General features: G+C 31.3%; 1 protein-coding gene across 1 annotated transcript; it reads right to left on the reverse strand.

Annotated features, from left to right (window-relative positions):
- Positions 1–19,989: 19,989 nt before the first annotated feature.
- Positions 19,990–21,900, reverse strand: LOC109811150 (O-Glycosyl hydrolases family 17 protein). Its single transcript, XM_020374804.3, has 3 exons — positions 21,634–21,900; positions 20,416–21,510; positions 19,990–20,265 (listed from the first exon to the last, which is right to left on the reverse strand). The coding sequence occupies exons 1-3, from the start codon at positions 21,680–21,682 to the stop codon at positions 20,234–20,236; spliced, it is 1,176 nt and encodes a 391-aa protein (XP_020230393.1). The 5' UTR covers positions 21,683–21,900; the 3' UTR covers positions 19,990–20,233.
- Between the last annotated feature and the right edge of the window lie 5,810 nt (positions 21,901–27,710).

Here is a 27,710-nt window from a genome sequence, read left to right on the forward strand (position 1 = left end):
GACAGTATAATTTTATTTCTTAACAGTGGTTTAGCGTTAGTCAAGTGGTCCCGTTAAGGTTAAATCTTAAAAGATATGTGATTTACTATATAATTTTGTGTGTATTTCTTTTTCATGATATCATTTATTATTTTTAATTAATTAAACAAATTATTTTATAAGTATCATATTTCACAAATCTTAATATGTAAGATAAAACAAATTACTACATTATATAATTTCTTTTGGCCTTTTGAGCCTCTTTTAATATGTATTTTTTTTCAGTAAACCTCTCTTAATATTTACTAGTATTGGAGGACGGATGTGATTTTTTTTTTGACACACATAGCTGCACAACAAGCGTTTTTTTTCTTCTCCCTTCTTTTTGTGTGTATGAAGAAATTTGAAGTTGTTTGATTCCGTCATTACTCGTAGGGCTTTCCGTTAAAACTGCATTGAATGATAACTTCCTCAAATCCATTTTTTTTTTTTTAAGTTACACAGGCAAATGAATATGAGGTACTAGGCTCCTAGCAGTGAGATATTGTCATATAATATGACTTTTTTTTTTGTAATTAAAGTGATACAAATAGAGACAATTATATTTATTAAATATTTATGGTTAAATAATGGAGCTGTAATTTTTTTTAACCTTTACATTGATCTCTCTTTTTCATTAGGTGGATTTTGTCTGTATAGTGTGAATGCCAGCTCTCTTACATCTCCATCAAAATTTTCTCTATTGCAAGATATTGGTTGCATGATGATTTCGCTGCGTGATGATTAGGCTGGAGAGCATCCAAATTTGTAGCCTGTGGCATGAAGACTGACTGAGGCTATGAATAAAAAGAAAGCTGCAACGACTGTAAAGATTGATAGTTTATTTTACTTATTAAAGAATATATCATGATTATCATCCATGCAGAATTATGAGAGTCTGTCTGTTCAAAATAGTTAGATTATATACATACTTTTTTTTATATATATATAACTGAATTATACACATATGTAAACGCAAATAAAATTTTGTATGCTAAAAAAAATAAAATTATCATTACTATTTTTTTTTACCATGTGAAGAAATAATAAATTCACTGATTTTGAAGCATAGAGAAATTAAATAAAATTGATCAATTATTAAAGAGAAAACAACAACAAAAAAAACAATTACTAATAAAACATGTTAAAATATAAAAAGAGAAAGTAAAAAAGACTTAAATTTATCAACACATCATTAATTTGAGAGATTTTAAATTTTATATTTTTAAATAAAATTCCAAATTTCAGTTTTATGATAGAAAAAATATGATTAATTTTTTTAATAAAATTTGTTAACTAGATTTTTCTAAGAAATTAGTCACGCGATGGTGTATTTTTTTGCTCCCTTATTTAGTTAATTTATGATTTATGGTTTTATTAATGAAAAATAGTCGCAATATTTTTTTTTTTTAAAATATAAGTGTCAAGAAAATTTCACATTGATTATTACAATCAAACATATTGAATAATATATATAGATGAAAAACACTCACTTATCTAATACATAAAATTTTAAATCACAATATAATATCAAGTTCACTTATATAATTTATTGGAGTACTTTTCCTTCTTTAATTTTCCCAACAATTTTTACATTATTTTTGTACAAATTTTATTAGTATGGTATAGCAAGAATCATATAAACGCATCTATCCTTTTTTTTATATAGAAAAAACGTACATCATTTTTTTTCTTTGAAATCTCCTTTTATATATATATATATCCTTTTTACACACTCATCATATTATTTATTATCTGTTATTTTTTTTCCTACTTTTTTCTTCTTGTATCTTTATTCTTTTCACTCCAATACACTTTAAAAAAAAGATGTATTACACTTACAATTTTCTAAATACAGTAAAAAATATATATATAATAAATTATGTTATACATTACATGGTTAATATTATTTGTAATAATTATGAAATTTTGCAAAACCAATTGGACCCCAATCGAACTACGCGAAGTGCTGTGATGTTATGTGAGTTAAATAAAAAACTAATTATGATAAGATTAATTTTAAAACAAGTGGTGATGTATTTATTCATAAACAATTTAAATTTTTTTCAAAAATTTAATTTACTAAAAGATTCAAGTATAAATTCCTTTTATAAAAAAATTGCTTTAAATTATTGTTTTTCAAAATTCATAAACCAACTAAAGAAGTTGTGGACTTGACAGAAGAGTTGGGTTGATGGGACAGACAAATAAGTACATAAAAAAAGAGAATTTTGTTTGGTTTTGTTTGTAATGTTATATTAAATAATTTTTGTAGGGATGAGGTAAAGTAAGGCATGAAAGTAATGGTGAGGGAGTCAATTATTGAGCGAGCGCCACGTGGCCAATGTGAAGACAAGTCACGGGGATTGCACTAAACTTATGAGTACTAATAACTCGCAAGTGCCATGATTTAGGAGTGTCACGAGTGTGGGACTGGCCGACGGAGTTAGTAGGAGCAACAAATTAATGTGAAGGCCAAGTGGCATTATCCTTTTTCATTACATTTTATTTTCCTTTTCATCATATCCTTTTGGGGCTTGCCACTCCCATTCATATCCTTGCCCCTATCTCTTTTGGCTAATGGGCTTTCCATTCATTTTGTTGAGACAAGACTACTAGTTGGAAAGAGATTTCTACTTGTACATCTATTTTTGGCAAGGATAACTTAGTAATTTCATAAGTCAAAGGAACTTGATCAAAAGGGTAGATGGAGTTGACTGCATACCTAGCTAACATACCTACTTGTTGATTGAAAAGTAGTATATACTAAACCTTTCATCTTGAATGGAACGCTCTTGTCCAATATAAAGTTGTAAATGGTTAATTATATAAGCTGAGTAAAAATTTTCCCGTTAATTATATAAATTTTATAAAAATAAGTTAAACCTATATTCACCTTTTTAATGTGATTTTAAAATCGACTATTGTCAAAATTATTTAATTATTTGTTATTGAGTTGTTATTCAAACTATTAATAAATATCAAACCCTAAAAATTTTACATGTAAGATATTCAATTTTTGATGTAAGGAAAGTATCTTAAATATTTTATATCGATTATAGATATAATTTAAATAAAAATAATAATTCTCATCCTACAATTTAATTTTATAAATTTAAGTTAAATAGAAATTTAATTTCTTAAAAAAGAAAGAAATGAAAAAATATAGGTATAATAAATAATATGATGAGATAAAAAAATGATAATAATAAGATGTATAAATAGGAGAATTGTCTAACGTCATTATTCCATACATTATCTCAACTTAAAACTTTAGACTAATGAGAAAATTTTATTGACAAAAATAGTTAAATTAAATCTATAGTATAAACATATTTTATCTCTTTTCACAAAGAGAAATTTTTAGGTTTAAAATGTAACTTTCTTATTATTATAAATGAGGCAATGACTATGATTTTTTTTTTAACTATCTACAGCGTGTTCCTCACCAAAGTCAGTGCCAAATCACAGCATAAATCCCACAATAAAATAAAGAGAGAAAAAAACCTCAAAAATCAAATTGGAAAATAATTAAAAATTACTGGAAATAAAAAAACTAAAAATTTTTAAATGGACACAAAATACGGGTTCAAATTATTCTTTACATATATGCATTATAAATCATGTAACTTTTTCTCTAATTTAGTACAATCTAATTCCTCTATAAAAAATCAAAATAGGAAAATATTATTTTTATTTATTGATAATTTATTTTAAAATTATTATAATTTAATTTATAAATAATTATGATAAATAAAAAATAAATTAAATAAACAATTAAAATATGCATCAATCTAATTTAGGTAGGCATGTTGATCAGCCTAGTACATTTAGTATAGTCTTTTCTGCTTCGCATTTAACCGAACAAGATTGAATTATTGGCTTATTAAATGGATCACTTTTAACCTAGTTCACGTCCACCCCACTTATCGTGTGGGCTAATTGATTGGTTTGACAATAATAATAATAAAATAACAAATTTTGAAAAAAAATAATTTTAAATCTCAAAAAAATTATAAGAATTGAAAATATGTAATTAATATTAACTATAAATATGCAAAAATATACATGAATTAATGAAATTGTAAAATTCAAAAGAAAAATTTATCTACATAAACCCAAACATTGAATAACGAAAAATAGTCATTTTCAAATATTAAAAAAGATATCAATATATACTAATCAAAACGCCAAGTAGTATTTATCTAATTAATATTAATAGAGGAAAAGGCATTCCGTACTTCTATTAATAGAAGAAAAAAAGTAATAGTTAATTTTAATAGAATCAACAAGTACTTATAGAATATGAGAATAGTTAAAAGATAATTTTTTAAGATAAAAATATAAACAGTATATAAGAAGAGTATATTAACTTTATATATCGTAATAAATTATATATTATCATAAATATACGTGAATTTATAAAATAATAAATAATATTAAAAAAATAGTAATTTATCTGGAGATGACCCATTAATCCTCAAACCCATGCCCATTTAATCGGAAAGTTAAATAGGATACGTCAAAGAATTTTATTTTTTTTAAGATAGAGAAGATTATAAAGGTATTATATCTAGTTCTTGATGTTTCTAATTACGCTAAACAAATCAGTAAAACAATTTTTTAATTTATCCTAACCAATTTAATCCAAAAGTTAAACGAATTATCCACTGAATCAATCTCGTATATCTGGCTATACAAAGAAGATAAAATTTATAGGGTATGAAAACATGACTATAATCTGGCTTTATCATCATATGTGCATACCGTATGTCATGTGTGATGTTAAGGAATTATTTACGTGAATGAGTCACTAAAAAAAATTACTTTGGAGTGAGACATATTCGATAAACAATATTTATCATTAAAACTATTTTTATTTAAACTATAGATATAATATATATATTGATATATTATTAAAAATAATATATGTATAGATTATAATAATATATTATTGAATTTTATTCCTGATTAATACTAAAATAATGTATAGTTATAAATTAAATAAATTTATATTTATATATATTATATTTATTATAATAATATTTTTTGTATGGCTCTCTATATAATATTTGTTGGAGTGAGAGTGGATTCATATTTTTCAAACATAATCACACTTGTCCTTCTATGAGGAGCCTTTGAAATTACGAACTCGAGAATTCCGTAGACACCAGACTATGTTCAACTAATTAGAGATGTCTTCAACGAAAGTAGCACGCGGAAACACCCTAGATGCTAGAGTCAAGGATCTAATGTGAATATTTATGAGTGATATATGGTTAACACATTGTTAACAATAATATATAAAATAAAGAACAGGAAAAACACATTCAAGTTCATCAAATCAAAGTAATTAGATAATTGAGAAGTTAGTTGTGTTCATGTGCCTGCGTGATTACTTTATAATTGAAAATAATTAGTTAATTTATTTATAAGTGAAGTTCACTTAACTTTCACACATCATATATTTTAAATATTACATATTTGCTCCTAGTTCTGAATCTACACCAAAAAAGTGCCCATATATATTTGAATTGTTTCCAGTCACTTGCCTTTTTCATGCAATATTAATTTCAAAGGGCATATATAACTGTGTTTTAAACCATGGGTGAATACGGGCATAACTTACACAAGCATTAGATGGTACTTATTTTATTGCTTTTTAATTAAGTCTTATACGTGAAACTATTAAATTTGCAAATAAATTTTCCTGAAGTTTCTGATAGTGAAAGTATATCGTTTTCCGATGCTGTCGTGTGATTGAAAAATGAGTGAGTTTTTATCATTTTATGGTTGACAGGATGTGCTTTGTAGTTGTAAAACAGAAGAAATATTACGATAAGTAAAACCCTCTCTTTATACTACTCAATTATTTGCGACATTCGCGTTTAAAAAATATATAAACATCAAGTACTGCCACGATATAGTTGTTGTTTTTTTCTTAAGCAGCCACTGCATGCATCCAAACTTTCCAATTTTAAAATTGTCAAGTGTTAGGTTCAATATTTCCACCTGCGATTGTTATTAACAAATTATCTGATGTGAACATAAAAAGAAAAAAAGAACTTAAAAAGAAGAAGCAAAGAGAAGGATGCACGAGAGCACGAGTGAAGTGATCACGGATCAGTGTCTTTACGCGTCTCGCTAAGCCCAAAAGAATACTAAAACTAATGAATTGACTGACCTATCTTTAAACCAATAAACTTTTAAATCATTAGGTCAATAAAACGACCACATGTTTGAATAATTGTTTCATTTAATTAAACTGCGTGTTTACTATTATTAATATTAGTCAATTATGTGAATAGAAGAGGTAGGCAATGTCGAGCATGCAAAGACTTGCCTAATTGTCACTAATTAAACATAATTTAGGTGTAGAAGCTCATTCTTCGAGTAGCAATTTAGAGTTTAATTAATAGATAGAATAAAATAGGCCACAGATACTTCTACGGATCAGGTCAGAGACAGAAGGAGACATGAGAGAAAGTGATTGCCAGTTTGCCAGGAAAAGAGAGAGACGTAGAAGATTGAAACGTTTTTCTTTTTTGTTTTCTTTGTCACCAAGGAATTAAAGAAAGGTTGATTGAAAGGTGCATACTGTGGGTATTTTTTATTTTGTTTTCTGCCATGTCATAGTTTAATTGACTAATAGAACTATAGAAGGACAAAGAGATATGGTTAGTTAGAAACTTAAAGTCAAGATAGGGCGGCATTATTTATTTATTTTGTTTAGACTTGATACTTCACAATTCATATCATTTACTCCCTTAATTTTAAATTATAAGATTCCCATAACTAAAAATAAAAAATAAAAACTTACCAAGTTTTTAAGCCTCGATTACTATATATATATATATATATATATATATATATATATATATATATATATATATATATATATATATATATTATAAATATAATTTTATATTATTTTGATGATGAAGATAACTTCGTCCAAAACATTATTATTCAAAGAGTGTAATATAGTGTGTGTAACGACCTGGCTGGTCACTACACACTACATAGTACACCTGAAAACCGGACAGAAAGGAACAAGTGTATATATATAGTGTCTAGAATATACATATATACATGGCCCAAGTCTGACTAGATTCAAATGTACAAAATACATCAATCGCTACTACACCTAGTAACTAAAACACCAAAACATCCACAAGAATCAAGCTCTATTTGCCAGCTGCAGACCTGCCGTAAGCCACCAACCTATCCCTGCTCTACTCCCATACGTAGTATGATCATCGCAGTCCAAACCACATGGAAACAACAAGGGTAAGCTAGTGAAAAGAAACAACATACAAATATATAAATTTAGGAATAGTAAACAACTACCACTATCCGAACATCAATTAGCAATAACAACCGTAAACAATAGTACACATCGATAATTAGTAGTAAACACACAATGCGTCGTCACGCATATCAGCTCGGAGATCTCCTACCACAGCTTAGCCTTACGACCTACAACAGCTCCTATCAGCACGGAGTACAGCACCGTCTTAGCGGCTATAACAGCACCACAATAGTGGCTAACAGCACCGACTTAACGGCTATAACAGCACCACAATAGTGGCTAAACACAGCATACCGCTCAACAATAAACAGCACAGCAAAACAGCTCACAGCACAGCACAACACCAAAATCAGCATACGAACACAGCTTACTACTCACAACTCGGCTCATCATTCTAGAGCACAGCCATATTATAAATCAGCATTTAAAATCATCAATAACAGCCCAGCTCAGTATAGCGAGATATATCTATTATAGCTTAACATTATTTTTCAGCATTTACATCTAGTCAGCACAACATATCTATCAATTACATCTCAACTCAGCAATTACAGCATAATTCAACAACTATCAGCATATAATTCAGCTCGACTCAAACAAACAATAAAGTTTAGCATTAGCATCACATATCACAACTCAGCGTTACATCATTAACAACATACCGCACAACACAACTTTTCATCACACGGCATTGGCAACATTAATCAGCATAAACAACATTCAGCACAGCTCAGCTTAATAGTATAGCCTATCGTCTTACAGCACTTCTAAGCATCTTACAGCAATATACACCTAACACAGCTCAACATCCTCAAACAACAATTTCAGCTAGTCATCCCATCATATTCCTCAATTTCGGCTTAGTTCAGCATAAAACAATATTATCAGCAATTCAGCATATAACTTCACATCCTCATACGCGCTCAGCGCACTCATGGTCGCGCCTGGCGTGGCACAACCAGAGGGCTCCAGGGGCCAGCGCGCCCGGCACAAGCGTGCCTGCGCCCGGCAAGACTTAGTCAGAGTCCAAAGCTCTCTCGCGCCTAGTGCAATACCCAACTACGCCCAGCGCAGGCCAGGCAGAGACCTCCCTTGGTCTCGCGCCCAGCGCAAACCAAATTGCACCCAGCGCCCTCGAGGCAGAGACTCCCAAGGAGTCTCACGCTCAGCGCGACAAGGGTCGCGCTCAGCGCAGCACATCAATATCATCATTCAGCTCAATAATCATTCATCACTAACAGCTTAAAACAACATGATCAACACCTAAAACGACCCAACCATCTTGTTTACAACTCATCTATCTTGTCAATTTACTCACCCAAACAACAAGAATACACCTAAGCACCTAAAACAACTTTCAACTTAACCAAATCACTAAATGTGAAATGGCAACCATCACAGTAAACAGCGCATCAGGAGTTATACTACTCCTACCATACTCATCCTTATCTCATATGAAAGATAATCAAATTTCCTACAACTCTCATGAAGATACCAAGTCTTAATTCCTTCATCTACCATATTAAAAATGATAAAAACCGCAACCGCTATAAACAAAGCTAGCAGCTCGACCCCTCTTCACTAAAACAGCCATATCTAGAGTTCTAAAACTCCTTTTTGGGTGATTCCAGCGCCATTGGAAAGCTAACATCCAAGGCTACAACTTTCATGAAGACTGCAAAGTCAAATTCTGGAAAACCAATGCGCGCCCGGCTCATTAAAAGCGCGACCGGCGCAATCCTCAACCAGAGACCTACAGAGGTCTATTGCGCCCGGCGTGGTTCTCCCCTCGCCCGGCGCGGTTAACCCAGAAACTTCCCATTTCAAGTCGCGCCCAGCGCGAATTCAAACGAGAACCCTCACCTACTTCGAAAATCTCATCAAAACCTGCGAAAACAACCAGCAATCCAACATGCAAACCATCCAAAATACCACATTCTCATCCTAGAGTCCAAAAATACTATCTTTCCACCCATGCATGTAACAATCAAGAAAAACCCAAATTTCTCATGAACCCCAAAGTCCCCAAAAACTCAATGTGTCACCCAAACAGCCAAGAATCCGAAATCAAAATCAACCACACGAGTTCTTAGACTCATTTCAGCCAAACCAAAACAAGAAAACTAACTTCCCTTACCTCGGTGAAGAATCTGAGCTTCGGGATCGCGAAAAATGGAGAAGAAGATGGAGGACGGACGAAGAAAATCAAAACCCGCGCCTCTGCTAGCTTCCAACACAACTCCTCAGCTCCACCACCTAATGGTTCTAGAGAAAGACCAAAGGCAAAGAGAAGACAAAGAAAAATTTGAGAGTGAATGAGGGAAGGAGAAAAGAGTATGAGAGTGATAGTGAGGAAGAGAAAAGGAAACGGATATGGGGTCTCACAGTGTGTAACGACCCGGCTGGCCACTACACTTCCAACCACCGCACACCGGAAACACTAGGAAGAATAGAACGAGTATATAATTATAGGGTCTAGAATATAAATATATACAGAGTTCCAATCCAACTAGAGTTAGAGCGTACAAAAGAAATTACAATCAAATGCTACTATCCCAAGTAGCTACACCTCAAAAAAAATCATAAAAGCGATCAGCTCTACTGGTCCGCCGAAGACTCATCATTAGACGCTCACCTATCCCTACTCTGCTCCCATACATAGTATGATCATTGCAGTCCAACATCATGGAGACAACAGAAGGGTAAGCTAGTGCAATTAAAATTCAACATACAAATATATATCAATATAAATAAACAACAGATACAGTTATCAGCACACTTGCACAGCTTATACCACTCAACAATATCAGCACCGCAATGCGGCAATATCAGCACTGCTTAGCAGCAACAACAGCACCACTCGAGTGGCTATAACGGCACCGCAAAGCGGCACCAACAGCACCGCCTTAGTGGTTAGAATCAGCACCACATGTGTGGCTAACATCAGCACCGACTTAGCGGCTATAATATCACCCAACTCAGCATAGCTCAGCACAGCACAGCACAACACAACACAGCATAACACAGCACAGCAATTCAACAAAATTATTATTTTCTAAAATTCAGCCCAACAGTCTATAATTCCGCTATACTATAAAATTTCTCTTATTAATCCATTGATTCCAGTTCAACAATACACCTCTAATACAGTTAACATATTTATCTCAGCTTTATCCCCTAGTCATCACAGCATATTCATCAAATTCAACTTGGTTCAGCATATAACATCATTGATTAACAATTTCGGCACAACTCAACAGCCAACATCATATAGATCATCATCTCCTTGCGCGCCCGGCGCACTCAAGGTCGCGTCCAGCGCGACTTAACCCGAGAGCACCAGGACCAGCGCGCCCAGCGCAGGAGTACTCGCGCCCAGCGAGACTCAACCCGAGAACACCAAGGCTCTCCCGCGCCTGGCGCAAATTGCGCCCAGCACCTGCCTGTCAGAGACTCAAGGAGTCTCGTACGCTCAGCGGGGCCTAACTCGCGCCCAGCGTGGGGAAGGCAGAGACCTACCAAGGTCTCGTGCCCAGCGCAATTCGCAATTGCGCCCGGCATGCTCTTGGCAGCGACTCCCAAGGAGCCTCCGCGCCCAGCGAGTCCAAAAGTGCGCCTAACGTGGCCCAAGTATCCCAAAAACATGTTACTCTTGATATCGCGCCCAGCGCAGCTCGAGTCACGCCCGGCGCAGGCCAACCAGAGACTCTCATTTGCAAGCTCGCCCAGCGCACACAGCCTTGCGCCCGGCGGCCTTGCCTAAACAGAGTTTCCTGGTGGTCGCGCGCCCGGCGCGAAGAACAGCGCCTAGCGCGAACTCATCAGTAACTCTCCCAAGTTCGAAAAATTTCCAAAACCTGCAAAATTTCACAGAAAACTCACATGCAAACGGTTTAAAGTGCCACATTTTCATCAAGGAGCTCGAAAGTACCAGCTTTATGCGCATGCAACAACAGATCAAAGAAAAATCCCAAATTTTGACTCAAAACCATAAAACCCCAAAACCCCAATTTTTCCAGCAACTCAGCCAAACACAATCAATCACCAGCAGCCAAATGAGTTCGTAAACCCATTTTCCAGCCAAAAACGCAGCCAAAATACTAACTTCCCTTACCTCGGTATGAAAAAATCCAAGCGTCGGGGAGAACCCAAAGAGAAAACGAAGGAAGCTTGAACACGGGAAAGGAGAATAGAGAACTTCAACACCAGCTAGCAACCCACTTCACTCAGTTCCACCACCTAGTAGCAGGAAAAAGGAAGGTCTAAGTGAAAAGGGGGAGGATTGAGAGTGAGATAAGAGAATGAGGGAGTGAGAGTTTAGAGAGGAAGAGGGTTGAGAAAAGAAAGAATCCGTACGGGTCTTACATAGTGCATTTTATTCTAGGTAATATACACATGCATTTCATTATCAAAATTTCTATATTTTTTTAATACTCTCCAATAATCGCATAATAATTCTGTATTTTAATAATTAGTTTGTGTATTTATGCGAGTAACTCATTTGTCATAAATCATCATGTTGATCTAATATTAATATGTTTAATAATATGATTAAGTCGGTCTAGACTTAACTTTAGACTATGGCATGGTCAATATATAACGAACTATCTAGGTGAAAAGGATCTTATGAAGACTAAATTAGTAACTATGTAGCTAAGTAATCATCTAGGATTAAAATATTTTAAATTCGAGAATATCCAAGTTCTTGAACACAATAAACAAGAAAGTTGAGTAGAGAAGTAAAATTGAAAACTAATCAAGAGAGTGTTCAATATATACAAGAATATTTCAAAAGAAATATCACAATGCTTAGACTTAGTAAACCTTAAGTGTTTATACATCAAAGTAACTTGTACTTAAAAAAAAAAACAAGCATGAGAAGGTGGATTCACCAAAATGAAAATGGGCCTTGTGGATCCTCTATAAGAACATGAATGAACTTTCAATATATAAAGAAATATAAATTATTAATGTTAAACAACTTTAACTGTTAGTAGATTTTATGTGAAGGACAAGTAGATCATGTTGGTTAGTTGGTTGAGTGATATGTGTGAATTGTTGCAAATATAACTCTTTGATATCAAAAAAAAAAAAAGAAAAGTCAAGAACATGTAAAAAATGTATGAATTAGCTAATATTATCTTTATGTTTTTTGCTTTTATATATATATATATATATTCTAAAATTTTGTCTTAAATTAATCTATTAATACATGAACTTGAAAATTAACCAAACAATTTAACTCTAAATTGAACACATTTATCACTTATACTCAACACTCTTGGTTAACATTATTTTTATATGATAAGTCTATTCCTAACTTCCGTCTAAATTAAGGTGGTCTTAGACAAAGGTGGCTATTGCTGCCGGGATGATAATGTCACAAAAACGTCCTAATTAATTTGATGTTTTATAAGGCCACTTTTTTCTTTTGGATGAAGTTACCTAAAATTTTATTTGTTTGATATCAGAAACAGGAATGAAGAAATACAAGGAAAAATATTGTCGATAAGCGTGTCCAATAAGTATTTGTAGAAAAGTAAATACGAAGAAAAAAAATATTTTATAAATTAAAGTTAATTTATGAATCAATTAATTTTTTTTAAAAAAATATATTATAAATTTAAAAATGAACTTTAATCGATGTATAAACTAATGTTAATTTTTTTTTATAGATGTTTATGAAAAACCTTATCCACCCAAATTTTATCAAAATTTATTACTAAATTACATATGGGGATTATTGGTTATCGATACAATTGCATAGCTACCTGTTATTAGTAATTAGAAAATCACGAAACAAATTTGTATAGGAAAAGACGTTTATATTTATGTTTTTCTTGCAGAAGAAATGGAATAGAGAATAAAGAAATGATAAATAAAATAAAAATATAGATTTTAATTTGATATTAAAAATCATAAACATAAAACTTCATCTTTGTGTTCAGTTTGTATTTTCAAAATTTTTAAGTCGACTCAAATCACAAAAACCTTATTATCTTATCTAACATCTGCATCTAGATGGGCACAACAACAAGTAATAATAAAGAATGGTGACATTTTCGATTTGGCTGTACATATATAACCTCTTTACATTATTAATACATTTTTATTGAACTTTTTTTTTTTTCAAATATCTTTAATATTTTTGTTTTTTAATTCTTGACTTTACAACTCTTTTATTTTTAGGGAGAGATTGATGGGGTTCTCGAATCATAATTTTTAGTATCTATAAATTCTAGAAATAATTAAAATGTTTATTTACTCATAATTTTTTTTAAAAATATCCATACAAGACTCTTGAGAATTAAAATTTTTTATGTTTGGTTACTATAATATATGCTTAGGTATATAAACATTTTTTACAAAAATATCATTTATTAAAAAAATTATTAAATATATTTATTTACTCAAATCTTATTATAAATATGACATTAAACTAATTTTTAAAAGTTAAAAATATATTAAAATTATTTAAATACAATTTAAAAAAATATTATATTATAATTAAGAAGAATAAAAATATATTGTTTAATTTCATTCAAATAAGAATATAAAAATAAATAAATAATGTTAAAAACATCATTAAAATGTAAAAACAAAAATAGACTTTAATAATATTATTAAAATTGACAAGGTAAAAAAAATAATGAGATACAAAAAAGAGATAACAAAATGGAGATATAAGAAAGAGAAAGGCAGAAATGGGAGAGGGAGAGCAAAGGGAAGAGGGATAGGGAGAGGGAGAGTGAGAAAGACAAAGATTGAGAAAGAGAAAGTGAAATAAAATGAGAGAGAGGGAGAGGGATAGTGAGAGTGAGAGAGAGAGAAAAAAGAGAAATACAAATAAATATTTTTTGTTTTAAGAAAATATATTATTGTCTTTTATATATTTAATTTTTTTATTAGAGAAAATTGATTTTTTACCTCTAAGAATTAATATTTCTATGAGAAAGTGAGATAAAAATGATTATCGTGAAATTATATTCTTGATAGGTTTGGAAGCAAAAATTTTCAATTTAAAATTATGAAGAAAGTAAAATTATTTTGCATATTAAATGCTCCCTTAAAGTTCAATTTTTTTTTTCTAAGCACCATTCTTGATTTCTTGCCTTCAATGTTTAATTTTTTTTCTTTCAAAATCTCACTTCTTTCACGTGTACCCATTCCTACATCTTTACCTTTGAGATTCAATTTTTTTTTTTTTTAAATACTCACCTATTTCGCATGCATGTATTTCATCTAGTTTCTAAGATTTTAAAGCAAACTAAAATTTTATAATTGTGATTTTTTTTCTAAAACAGAATTTTAAGATTTCCATGCACCCTTCCTTTTATAAACATTCAGTTTTTTTTAATATTAATTGTAGTATTTCAAAAAAAAAGTGTTTATAAAAGAATACGTTCATAATTACAAAAAGTACTTTATAGAAATATATATATATTTTTTACATATTTTAAAAATTATTTTTTGAAATATTAAAAAAAAGGAAAATAAAATAATATATATATATATATATATAACGAGTCAATTATTTACTTATAAAATTAATTTTTTTAAAATTGAGTGTTTGAAATCTTGAAAAGGTGAAAGAAATAGGATGAATATAAAAGGAATGAATTTATTTATAAAAAAATTGAACATTGTTGACAAGAGGATAGGAAAGACGTGAGTTTGAAAAGAATCTGTACATAAAAAAAATTGGTAATCATTAAAAAGAATAAGGAGTTTGTAAAGGTAGAAATAAAAAAATAAATAAAAATATTAAAGATATTTTTAAAAAAATATAATAAAATTGCAATTATTAATGTAAGAAAGTGTGTAACACGAGTCTTTCACTTTTCATAGTATTGCTAGTAATTTGGGCTTGGCCTGTCTATTTCTGTGGATTTCGAAGCTCAATTTTGTTGACAAAAAGTCATTCATAAAAAACATCTTCAGACTGTAAACATTACATCTGGCCTATAATCTTGTCGACCAATTCGTGTTGCCTTCATTTTCTTCTTTGGGTATTGGACTTTCTTTAAGATTTTTTATTTGGAGCTAAGTGTAATGGATGGCTAATTTTTTTTTGTTTTTTTTCTTTATGGCTGATGGGTACGATAACAAATACATTTATAAATAGTTAAATACACTATCTTATTAATAAATACACCTTTTCTTTTTTATAAAAAGTCCTTAAACATCCTTCTCTCCACACATTTCTTTGCTATTTTATCTCTCTCTAGTCGTTATTTGACTTCCTTGATTTTTCATTTTCTCTTCAATAATTATGTCTCTAACTCCATTTTTATTATTAAGTAAATTATATCCGTGCACTTTTATTTTTATTATTCTCTGAATCTTAAATTTTAGTCGCAATATCATCTTCCATCTTCATTTTTCAACCCTTATGACAATATTATCATTAATCCCATCATCTCCGATAGTATATATAACTCCCTTGTGATGAATGCACACTATATACTTAAAGATGTTTTTGAATAATACTCATTGTCTCTGTAGAAATTTTCATTATTCTTTCATCAGTCATCATGCTACACTCTAACGTGTCTTTACCATATGACCTCCATAAAATACATCAATAATAAAATATACAGACACATCCTTGGTTCCACATGAATTTAACTTGGTAAAAAATTAACACCATATTGCTATTGTGAATTCAAAGAAGATAATAGAATATAAAGATTGAATAAAACCACCTACCTTCACAAATGTAGCTCACAGTAGCACGCTTCCACAAGATAATGGCAATAGCACGTTTCCATGAGACATCGACAACATCACACTTCCATGCATAAGAACCTGGCCCATCGCGTCCCACCGCAAAAAGAGAATAATAAAGTTTTTTTTTTTTTTTTTTTTTCTGTTTGCTTCACAAACCCATCTTTGACGAAACAAGAAAAGGATGAAACCTTATTATTAAAGACTCTTCATTTCTTCTTTTTTAAAAATTTAAATGACACATTACCATCCACAGAATTAAATATGTCATTATCACATAACTTTAATAAGTTCATGCCACTCACACTTAACTGCGTTACAAACAAACTAATACTTAAGACTAAAGAGGATTAAAAAATGTAAATATATGAACTAAAAAGGTTTTATTTTAAAGTTTAAGGCTTAAAAAACAAAGTAAATGAAATTATAGAGATTAAAAGAGTATTTATCCAAAACTTTTTGAAAGACTTTTTACTTGCTTAATCTATATATTATTAAAGGTAGAATAGTCTCTTAGATATATTTTTTTCTCAAAATTATATAATTTGGACCCACTTTTTCAAAAAAAAAATATGACTTTTAAAATTTAAAAGCTTCCTATTTATATTAAATAAAATTTTATTGGCAAATAATAAATAAATCATGCAAGTTAAGCACATAAATAATCTTTCATAAAATTGATATCTATCTATATATTATTAAAGGTAGAATATATAGTTTCTCATAATTTTTTTCTACTCAAAATTACACAATTTAGATTTGCTTCTTATCTATTATATCATATTATTAAAAGTAAAATAGTCTCCTTTTTTTTTTCTCGCTCAAAATTACATAGTCTAGGCTACTTTTTTAGACTTTTAAAATTCAAATGCTTCCTATTAATTTGAAAACAAATTTATTAACAATTAATAAGTGAAATTATTTCAATTAATCACATAAATAATCTTTCATAAAATATATATCTATATGTATATGCTAATAAAAGTTTTGTATTGTCCCAATATTTTGTTAAATATAATTGTTAAACTTTTTGACACAAATATGTATTGTCTCATATAACTAAATTATTAGCTTTTAATAAATTTAAAGACGCTAATCTATATTTTTATTTCTATATCTTATGTTATTCAGCAAAAAATATATATGTTTTAACATATAAACATCAAAAATAGTGTCCATACTTTTTTCTCGCTCTTTTCCAGGGTAATCATGTCATTATACATTTTGTTTTGATGATTTGAAAATCTTTCAATTAAAATGTGCATTGCATGTTTATTTTTATTAATTATTAATATTAATTACAATGCTTTATATGTTATAATTAAATGAAAAATTCAATACTATTAAGCTGTCAAAAATATTTTCTATTAACAATTTTTTTCTTTTATATGATATGACAATTTCATTTATTTTCACTTCTTTTCTTTGTTCTTCAGCTACATTTCTTTAATGATGTTAGGTAATTGTTAAAAACATATACAAAGTTTTCTTCATCATCATCCTCTTTCAAATTTACCTTACCAATCACATCTTCATTCACCTATTTTTTTACATCATTCATATTCACATTCTATTGACATATTGTAATGCACATTATTACTTAACATTTATATATTTTACTTTATCTTTTTCTAGTTTTCTTTTCAATTTTATTGTAGTTGAAAATTTGGACAAACTTCACCCAAACAAATTGAACAAATATAGTAGGTTTTATAGTTCATTTTTCTCTTTTATATTTTCTTATCAACATTGAGTTAATTTAGATAAATAGTAGAGTAACAATGAAACACTAGTCAATTATCACACTATACAAATCAATTATTACAATAAATTGTTTTAAATAAAATTTCATAAAATTATTACATGATAATAATTTAAACTATTAGAAATAATAATTTTTTAATAGAAACAATATATATTAACATTATTTAATAAATCAAAAAACATTAGTAAGTAATCGATTTAAACACCATTTACATTAGTTATAATAAGATTAATAAATGTATTAAAAAAAAAGAGAAGAAGTAAGATCAATAAATTATCTAAAATAAATTTTTTATTATAAATTAAAAATAACAATAATTAACTTAAAAATATAAAAAATACACTTAAACCCATTAAATTATTAAATACATAATTATTTTTTATTATATTAATTAATTATTATGACATAAATTGTGTTTTAAATCAAACCATCCTAGTTATAAAAGTAGTAAAATTATACCTCAATTTTATCTCCTACATTACGAATTAGCATAAAATAGAAAGTATTTAAAAAAAACTGTAAAATGTATTTATAAATTATTGATATGTAATATTATGAAAAGCCCAAATGTATTTATGGGCGAGTCAGACAGGCGCATAGTTTACTAACTTTTAAATTGCAAGATCTGGCCCAGAAGCTATTAAAAGGCCCACCCTAGCCCTATTGCTCCGTTTTTTGCATGTATGATTTATGCACGAGCCTTCCTTCAGATAGAAATTCCATTAATTAGGAGCTAAAGCTACCAAGGGCAAGGCCGAAAATTAGTGTCTACTGTCTAGTGATTACACTTTTGCTGTCTTTTGTTTTTCAATCCCATTTTCTTTCGGCCACTGGCTTTGATCATATTATTCCGTTGAATAGGGTCGTTATGGAAGTAGACAAAAATAGTATAGCACTTCAGGTGCCTACCTTTCTTTTGCCGAGTTCATCACAACTTTGATTATGAATATGTAAGACCACTACACTGTGGCTAACCGTTGCTCCTTTTTCTTGCTTTTTTTTCCAAGTCTTTCAACCATGCAACTGACCCCACAAACCTCTTTTAAGGCAAGCATTTTCTTAAATTTTGTTTCACCTTTCAGAAAAAAATAAAAAAACGAAAAAATAAAACAAACGGTAAAAGCTGCAGCAGGTGGACCATGAAATCGAGAAAGTTGAGGGAATAATTCTTCACGTTGCCACAACAACAATAAATACTATAATGAATAGCTTTTGACAAAATCAAAGACTACAAGTTTTTATATTAAGAACTAATACGTTCTACTAATATAATGTCAAACTAATTTAAATGTTTATTCGTTTATTTACATAGCTCCATAGCAGTGCTATGAATAAATCATAGTATAAAACTCACATGATTCTAACATATGGCTTTGATAGAATAGTTTGCATTTTTTTTAATACTTTTATAAGCAGAATAGTTTCCAACTTAAAAACATTGCAATTCAATCCAAATACTCAATGTCATTCCAATGCTAGCGCCCTTAATTTTTGTTTGTGTGCCAGAAGATTCAAGCAAAGTCCAGGCTTCGATTTTCAGGAAAGAAAAACATTTATCAGAAAACGAAAAACATTTTATCAAAAAAACTTATCTCAGAAACCCAACATAAGAAAATCTACACAAGAAATGACGGGATTTGAAACGACAAATTGAAAACATTAGAAACGTCACACAAGAAAATCCAAACATTCCTTGTATCTTGTGACAAAAACTCACCAAAATTGGGTTTAGGCCCCTTTTATTCGCAATAAAAAAAACTCATCAAACTCCTCAACGTTATAATTCTATCCAATCATTATGCAAGGAAAAAAAAATCATCAGTTTGTGTATGTACTGGCTACATACCATAAGGTGACACATTTTGCCCGCACCCACACTAAAAAAAAGGGTGTTCCTATCCTTGAATGAGGAATCCCATCATAAAATCTGAACAGAATTTTATGTTTTTTACAACCATCTCCCTGATGCCCCACTCAAATTTTTGGTTAAGCACCTTTTAAATTATCAAAAGTATGGATGACATAAAATAATTCAACGTAACACAAGAAAAAAAAAAAAGCTGTTTTCTTATTCTTACAGATAAAACACAAGATGATTCTAGTAGAAAATTGAAGATAGCAAATAAACGAACTCTGTGTAGGCAAATAGGCATCAATCAGCAAGTAATTAAGAACAGAACTACAAATTAGTTACTACTTGTACCTATATATCATAAACAATATAACAATTAAGCCTGAAAGCATTCAAGTTAGGCCATGATCCCAAAATAGAAGTTGGTCCACACATTATACATAAACCAATTGCTAGTGATTCAAAGACGAAGTCACCTTAACATAAAATCCTCCACACTAACTGCCAAAAAAAAAAAAATGAAGAAAGAAAGTCACCAGCTCCACTTTTATTTTCACACTTAGCTAAGAATAAACCGACAGTGAAGGAAACCTGCAAAGTGCAAACCAAAACCAATCTCTATTAACAAAAGGCAACAAGATAAAAGAAAAAGGAAACAACAGCAGCACCAAGCAAGTTCCATCTAGAACATATATGATAAAACAAGATAAGATGGAGAGTGCATGCTTAATTTATGCTTACTTGGGTCAGCATTGATCAACATGGCAGTCCCTCCAAAGCTGCATGTTCCACCACTTCTCTTATGCTTCTGCCAGTAACTGTTGAAAGCATATGAAGCATGAGCAACCACAGTGTCTGGATAGTAACAGTTTCCCTGCGGAGTAATCTCCATGCAATCAGCACCACCCTCTCCACAAGCATAGTCCATAGCCTCTTGCAGTGTCTCTTCAGGAACACTAGGCTTAGCCACACACCACAGTTTCTGGACCGGGAATATTTGTGGATAAGGTGCGCCATTGTGTAGTGGATTACAAGGAGGAAGAGTGGAACCATGAGGGGAACTAGCAGGAACAACAAAGGGTGGTTCTTCAGGGGCAAAAGTGGAAGAAGACATTGGAGGTGGTGAAGAAACTACTTGTGCTAAAGGAGGCATTGGTGCATTGGAAGGAACCATTGGAGACTTGGCTATTTCTGGCATTGGAGCTGGCCTCACAGGTAATGGGCCTATTGGGCTGAAATCCACAACTGAAAGCTTTCTTGCTATGGTTTTTCTCCCTCTTGGAACAATGGCTATGACATTCATGTTGTTGAGATGAAAAAATCCAAGCTTTTTCATGGAAGATGACACCAAGCTCAAACTTTTATCAGACAAATGCGAAAAGCTATAATGTGGGATCACAGAATATGTGGAATTTACCTCTTGGAGGAACTCTACCAACGGTTTGACCATTTTCAAATCATTGTCCTGAGAAACTGAGTTTGGACCAAAACAGTCCAAATTAAAAGCAACAGAAACTTTTATGTCTTTCTCTAAACCCCACCTCTTGAGTGAGTGGTAGACATTCTTTAAAGATGATAGAACCACAGAGAGGTTGTGTTGTTGCTCTTGTTGGCAGAAAGCAGCGGTTTCCACAACAATGGTGGTGATTTTGGCCAAAGGGTAGTGTGCAAGAACGTTGTGCCTGAGCCATTTTTCAGCCAATAAAACGCTGACAGAAACCTCATTGAGGTTTTCATCACTCACTGAAACAGCCAAGGGAAGTTCAGATGAGGCTAGTAAAATGTCATTTTTTGTCTCACAAAGGTTGAGGAACTCAATGGATTCTTGACCAGCAACTGCAAATGCAAACCACAACACAAAGGGTTTCCATAAGACTGAGAAACAACCCACATTGCAAAACATTCAAAGGCAAGAAGAGTAATAGCAAAGTTGAGAGCTTGAAGGTGTTATTCTCTTACCAGTAAGACCAAGCGAACAAAGAAGGAAAAGAGGAAAAAGCCAACCCATCTTCAATGTTTTTTTTTGAAAAACAGTGAACAAAACCACACACTCTGATCTTATATTGGAATGGGACCTCTTTGAATAGTGCTGAGGAAGACACCTAACGTTCTGCAATGTTCATGAGTTTCCCTACTAAGATGCCTACATTGCAGCCAAAGTTTGAACCTTTTGGGAAAATAAAAATGAAAATAGCATACACACTTGTGACTTGTCCCGTACAAAGAAAATAAATACGCAAAAAAGACAAAGATGCTAACTAGTTCTATGAATAAAAAAGGTTGATATTCAATTATCAACCACTTCATCATCGATCACGATGCAATTTTCATCCATTCTTGTTATTATTTTTAAATAATTAATCAATTCTATTTTTTATTTTTCGTGTATTTCTCCAGTCTCCTTTATAATTCTTTACCGTTTGCATTATAAAAATAGGAGTCAGTTCTCCATACGTAGTTTTGATTTTTTTTTTTTTTTAGTATCCAATGTAATTATTTCCGTTTTTTTTATTCCATACAAATGTTATGGGAACTTTGTATACAGGGATGGCAACGGAGAGGGTCGGATACGGGTTTTATGATACCCGTCTTTGTCCTTGCGAGTTAAACTTATCCTCGTTCTCGTAGCCGTACCTGTCAGATATATGATTTTTATTCACATCCTGTCCCCGTCAGGTATTGGGTATACCCGTATCCGTACCCGTCAAATTTTTTATTTTTTATTTTTTGTAAAATAAATATGATATTTTTAAATTAATTTTTATTATATTATAATTATAATTAGGTTATTTCTCTATTTTATATTATAATAAATAATCACACATAAAAAAAATATTAAAATTATTTAATATAATTAAATTTAAAGTGGATATTAAATTAAAAATAGAAACAGAGACGGTACGGATATGGGTACAGGGCAGGTAAGTACATACTCGTACCCGTACTTGATTTAATATATCGAGTTTTACTCGTACATGTACCTGTACCCGGTTAAACCGGGTATTCCCGTCAAAATTGGGACAAGTTCAATATTTTACCCGCATTTTGGGGGTATATTTGCCATCTTTGTTTCTTAGGAGCAGCTAATTTTTCTTTCCTTTGCTGTTTTTGTCTTTCTCATTGGAAAAAAAAAACAATATACCAAATAGTCTGTTAAACTTCTTCAACTTGCATTAGATCTTAACTAATAAAAGAAAATGTTTATTTTAAAGTAATTAGTATAAATATATATATTATTAATTAATTAAAAATTATTATTGATATAATTTTTTAGAATAATTATTACAAAAATTATTAAATTTATTATGTTATAAAATTTATGATTGAATAAAAATATAATAAATCTTTACATTATCGGTGTATATTATTTAATCTAAGAATAATAATGATCATACTTAATTAATTGAAGTAAAAGTTAAATAATAAATCACATTTTAGTGACTTTATCATTGTGAAGCAATTACACTTCCTATAGTTTATTAAAGTTTAATGAATTCAAAATAAATGAATTTAAAATTGACATATATCTATTTACTTAAAAAATGCTTTAAATATTTTTCCGAATGTCAACAATAATGTTATTTATATACTTTTTCATTATATTATTTCCAACTTTTTAATAAATACAGTTAAACACGGGTGATGGGCTTCTAATTATTATTTTTATACTAGAATAAGTAGGCATGATCTAAGATGGGGTTGGGTGCAAATAATAATCTTCACTTCAAAGAGAGACTGTCGGTGATTTTATCGCGAGTCTAATTCTCGTAACTGCAATTTTTTTAAATTATTATATTTTTATTTTTGCATTACCTTGTTAGTTAATTAATAATATGTTATTGATATAAAATAATTACTGATGTGATTAATTTTTGCTAAAAAACCTAACAAAATCTACTTTTCTAATCACATTTTTTCATAAATAATATTTGAATTCAAAATTTTATTTTTTTAGGTTGGAACCAATTGTTAATTACCTTATCAATTATCGTCATGAAATTTGAATAAATTCCTTCCAGACTAAAAACTATTACACAAACCAATAAGATTTTTATAATTGGTTTTAAGCAAATTGACTCAACCAAATGTAACATCCATGAATTTTAATCAATAAAAAAAACTTCCTAAAATTTATTTCAATTTCTGCTTGCTTCTAGCCTTCTACTACGGAATCATTCTGAAATTTCTCCTTTCACTATTGTCCCTGAAAGCCTGTTATTCTTTATTCATGTGTGTTATCCATCAAGAAATTTTCCCCATGAAAAGGAGCATAAGAAAAAACACGGTCATGCACATGCTACTTGGTGTCGCGTGGAAGTAAAAGGGGATGTGTAACTCGTCAATCAAAGAAAAGGCCCACTCAGCACAGAAAAGGAATCAAGGGGTTACAAATGAGCCCACAACCAACCCAATGGCCCAATTCCCGCTACGGTGTTGGGCGATAGTGATAACGACAACAGTGTAATTGACGTTTCTTGCTCAGTACCGTACTACTACTGCATCTACGTTGCCAGCAAATAGCCTAAACGACATGTTGTTATTTTATGGGTATCGTCTTATCCGTTTATTGATTAATTTTGGGTACTTTTTAAAATTATTTGCGTAAATAAGACTGTTTTGAAATTATTTACATCTTTGAGCATTTTACTATGGTGTCGCTATGGCCTATAGCGACACTAGCGACATGTGTGCTTTTTTTTTTTTTTTGGTAACTACGAACGGCTAAAATTTAGTCGGTAAAAATCGTTATAAGCTATAGCGACTTCTATTTTTTTTTTAATTATTTACTTATTTTCTTAATTTGTTATATACTTCTGTGAAATTTTAATTTTAATGAAATTTTATTTTTATTACATGTATATTATAAATATTTTTAGTTTTTTTTTTGTTTTTGTTATTTTTGTTAAAAAATTATTTAAATGGTGGTGCTGTAGTCTATAGCGACTTCATTAAAGTCATTTTGTGTCGTCATGAGCTGTAGCGACATTGATAATATGGCGTTCATGACTTCTTAGAATTTAAAATGTACACGTGTCACTGGTGTCACTATAGTAAAAAGCCCAAATAGTTTCAAAACAACTCTATTTACGTAAATAATTTTAAAAAATACCCCAAATTGATCGATCAACCCGTCTTATCATAAGTTTAGTAGTTGACATCGCTATGACATGTATATCAAGGTAAGTCTGGGCTTAATTATTCATAATATGATTGAGCTTATAATTAAGTCAAAACTAAATTATTTATTTAAATAAACGGACTTAATTAATTATTTAACAGATTGAGTTCACATGTTTTTAAATATTCAAGCTTGTTTACATATTGGCCAACATTTTTTTCTAATGTTTGGGAAGTACTTATAAAATAATTAGTTTTTCACTTTTAATAATTTCGTTAGATATATAATTATTATTGGACTATCTAGACGTGTAATTCAGATATGCTATTAAAAATATTGTTTGATTTAGTTTCTACACATTTCATGTTATAAGTTAATAGGTAAGTAGATTATTTCAGTATGAAACTAATATACGTTATCCAATAAGTTTTTATAAAAAACTATTTTTTGTAATAACTCATCAATTTTTTAACTAAGGACTCAAAGCACATACTAAATTTAATCATTAATAATCATAATTAGGTGTCAAAATACGTTATTCAATAATAGGACAAAATTCTCACAAAATTTCATGAATTTGGAGACCTAAAAAGACATAATAGTTGGGTATAAAGTCTCCATCCCAAGACAAAGATGGGAAAAATATATTTTTGAATATTTTGCCTTTGGACAAATAACTAAGTTATCTCTAATGTATTTTTTAAATCGGAACATTTTGACACCTACCATGAAACCTATTAAAATTTATCCTAACTACACAAATCAATAACCTTCACTCTTCCTCAAAATTGCATACAATTCTCTATTCACTTTCTTTCTTCATTAAAATATTTTTGCGCTTTGTAATATTCTTGTTCCGGCCACGAGGTGCACTAGGGTTTCTGCCTAGGTCAAGCCTCAAAGTCAGAGCATTCAAAAGTGTAATCTGTCGTCCTAGCCCTAGGGTTTTGGGTTTTATACTTTTGTGTTATGGGCTTCGTGGGCCCCGCGATTATCGGGATCCCCCTCAACCATTCTTATCTCGAAGCCCTGGGGGTGAGTGGTGGTTAGTCAAGTCGGGATTTTACCGGCAAGGCCCGTACTAAGGGACCTGTCGGGAGAAAGACGAGTGCCCCTCACTGGTGCGTGTAATTGAGCCAGAGTCGGGTTGATGTACGCTGTGACGATCCAGTCGGATATTAGACGAGTGGGGGAGGGTCCAGTCGGCATTTTACCGGGAAGGTACACTTGCCTTCCAGCCCTGAGCCGATAAGGCGAGAGGGCTTGTGGCATGGGAAACCAGTCGGATATTAGACGAGTTGGGGAGGGTCCAGTCGGCATTTTACCGGGAAGGTACACTTGTCTTCCAGCCCTGAGCCGATAAGGCGAGAGGGCTTGTGGCCTGGAAGACCAGTCAGATATTAGACGAGTTGGGGAGGGCCCAGTCGGCATTTTACCGGGAAGGTACACTTGCCTTCCAGTCCTAAGCCGATAAGGCGAGAGGGCTTGTGGCCTGGAAGACCAGTCGGATATTAGACGAGTGGGGGGTCTAGTCAGAAGACATTGATCTTCTTTTTGGGACGAGAAGTTTAACCACAGCGCTCACATACGTGGTACCGACCTGCTGGAGGGGGACCGAGATGACTTGGAGAAGATGAGCGTTTTCTCCATCGCCAAGGGCGTTGAATCGCCGACGAACCGCCTTTCTGCCCTTTCACTCATCAACGAAGACAAAATTCGTGGGCTAGTGAGAGAGAACAAATTGCAGGGAAAGAAGATATCCTCTTTGGAGGAAACTTTGAACAAAAGTAAGGCGGATTTTAAATGGGTGGTTAATGAGCGGGATAAGTTGCTGGAAGGGCGTCGCGTCTTCGAGGATGAGAAGCAAGCTTTGGCAGCCGAGAAGGTTGCACTGGAGAGTGAGCTGACCGAGACACGCCTGGAAAGGGACAAGTCGGCCGATGCCGCTAATGCCCTTGAGAAAGATTTGTCCTTGATGAAGCTTGAAGTAGAGAAACTTCAGAACGACCTTCAAGCGGCAAAAATGGATTCTCTAAAGAAGTTTGTTCAAGGGTTTGATGCTGCCACTGCTCAAGTGAAGTTTTTGTACGCCGATGTCGACCTTAGAGGCCTTGGCTATTTCAAAGAGATCGTGGATGGGCAGCTCGTAGATCCCCCCGAGGAAGATTGAATCTGTCTTTACAAACCTCTCTTGCCTTTTGCATTTGTTTAGCCTTCTAATTTCAATTCTCTGTGTAATTGACTGACTTTTGCGTATCAAGAATTTGTCTTTTTTACCAAGTTTAGCTTTCATGCTTCGTCGCTTTGTGTGCTGTTATTGTTTCCCTTGGTGAGGCGAGTGTGACTTAATGATAAAGGAGTGTTTTTTCTGAACCTTTGCCTAAAGGAATTCAAAGGAATTCAAAATTTTTCCAAGTTAAAAATGAATATCAAATCATCTAGTCGTCCAAATACCGACTAGAAAAATGTCAAAATTTTTCTAAGTTAAAAATGAATATCAAATCATCTAGTCGTCCAAATACCGACTAGGAAAATGTCAAACTTTTTCAAAGTTAAAAATGAATATCAAATCATCTAGTCGTCCAAATACCGACTAGGGAAACATGCCAAAATTTTTTCTAAGTTAACATGGATATCAAATCATCTAGTCGTCCAAATACCGACTAGGAAAACATGCCAAATTTTTTCTAAGTTAAAATGAATTATCAAATCATCTAGTCGTCCAAATACCGACTAGGGAAACATGCCAAAAAATTTTCTAAGTTAACATGAATATCAAATCATCTAGCCGTCCAAATACCGACTAGGGAAACATCCCAAAAATTTTTCTAAGTTAAAATGAATTACCAAATCATCTAGTCGTCCAAATACCGACTAGGGAAACATGCCAAAAAATTTTCTAAGTTAACATGAATTA

The sequence above is a fragment of the Cajanus cajan genome, chromosome 11 (genome assembly GCF_000230855.2).
Source record: "Cajanus cajan strain Asha chromosome 11, NIPB_CcT2T_4, whole genome shotgun sequence".
NCBI classification, from domain to species: domain Eukaryota; kingdom Viridiplantae; phylum Streptophyta; class Magnoliopsida; order Fabales; family Fabaceae; genus Cajanus; species Cajanus cajan.

Excerpts from the sequence above, each read along its gene's own strand:
- LOC109811150 (XM_020374804.3), bottom strand. The coding sequence starts at position 21,682 with ATGGGTTGGCTTTTTCCTCTTTTCCTTCTTTGTTCGCTTGGTCTTACT. Across the intron at positions 21,511-21,633 it reads TTGTTCGCTTGGTCTTACTG|TTGCTGGTCAAGAATCCATT; the intron begins GTAAGAGAATAA and ends TTGCATTTGCAG. Across the intron at positions 20,266-20,415 it reads GTTGATCAATGCTGACCCAA|GTTTCCTTCACTGTCGGTTT; the intron begins GTAAGCATAAAT and ends TGCACTTTGCAG.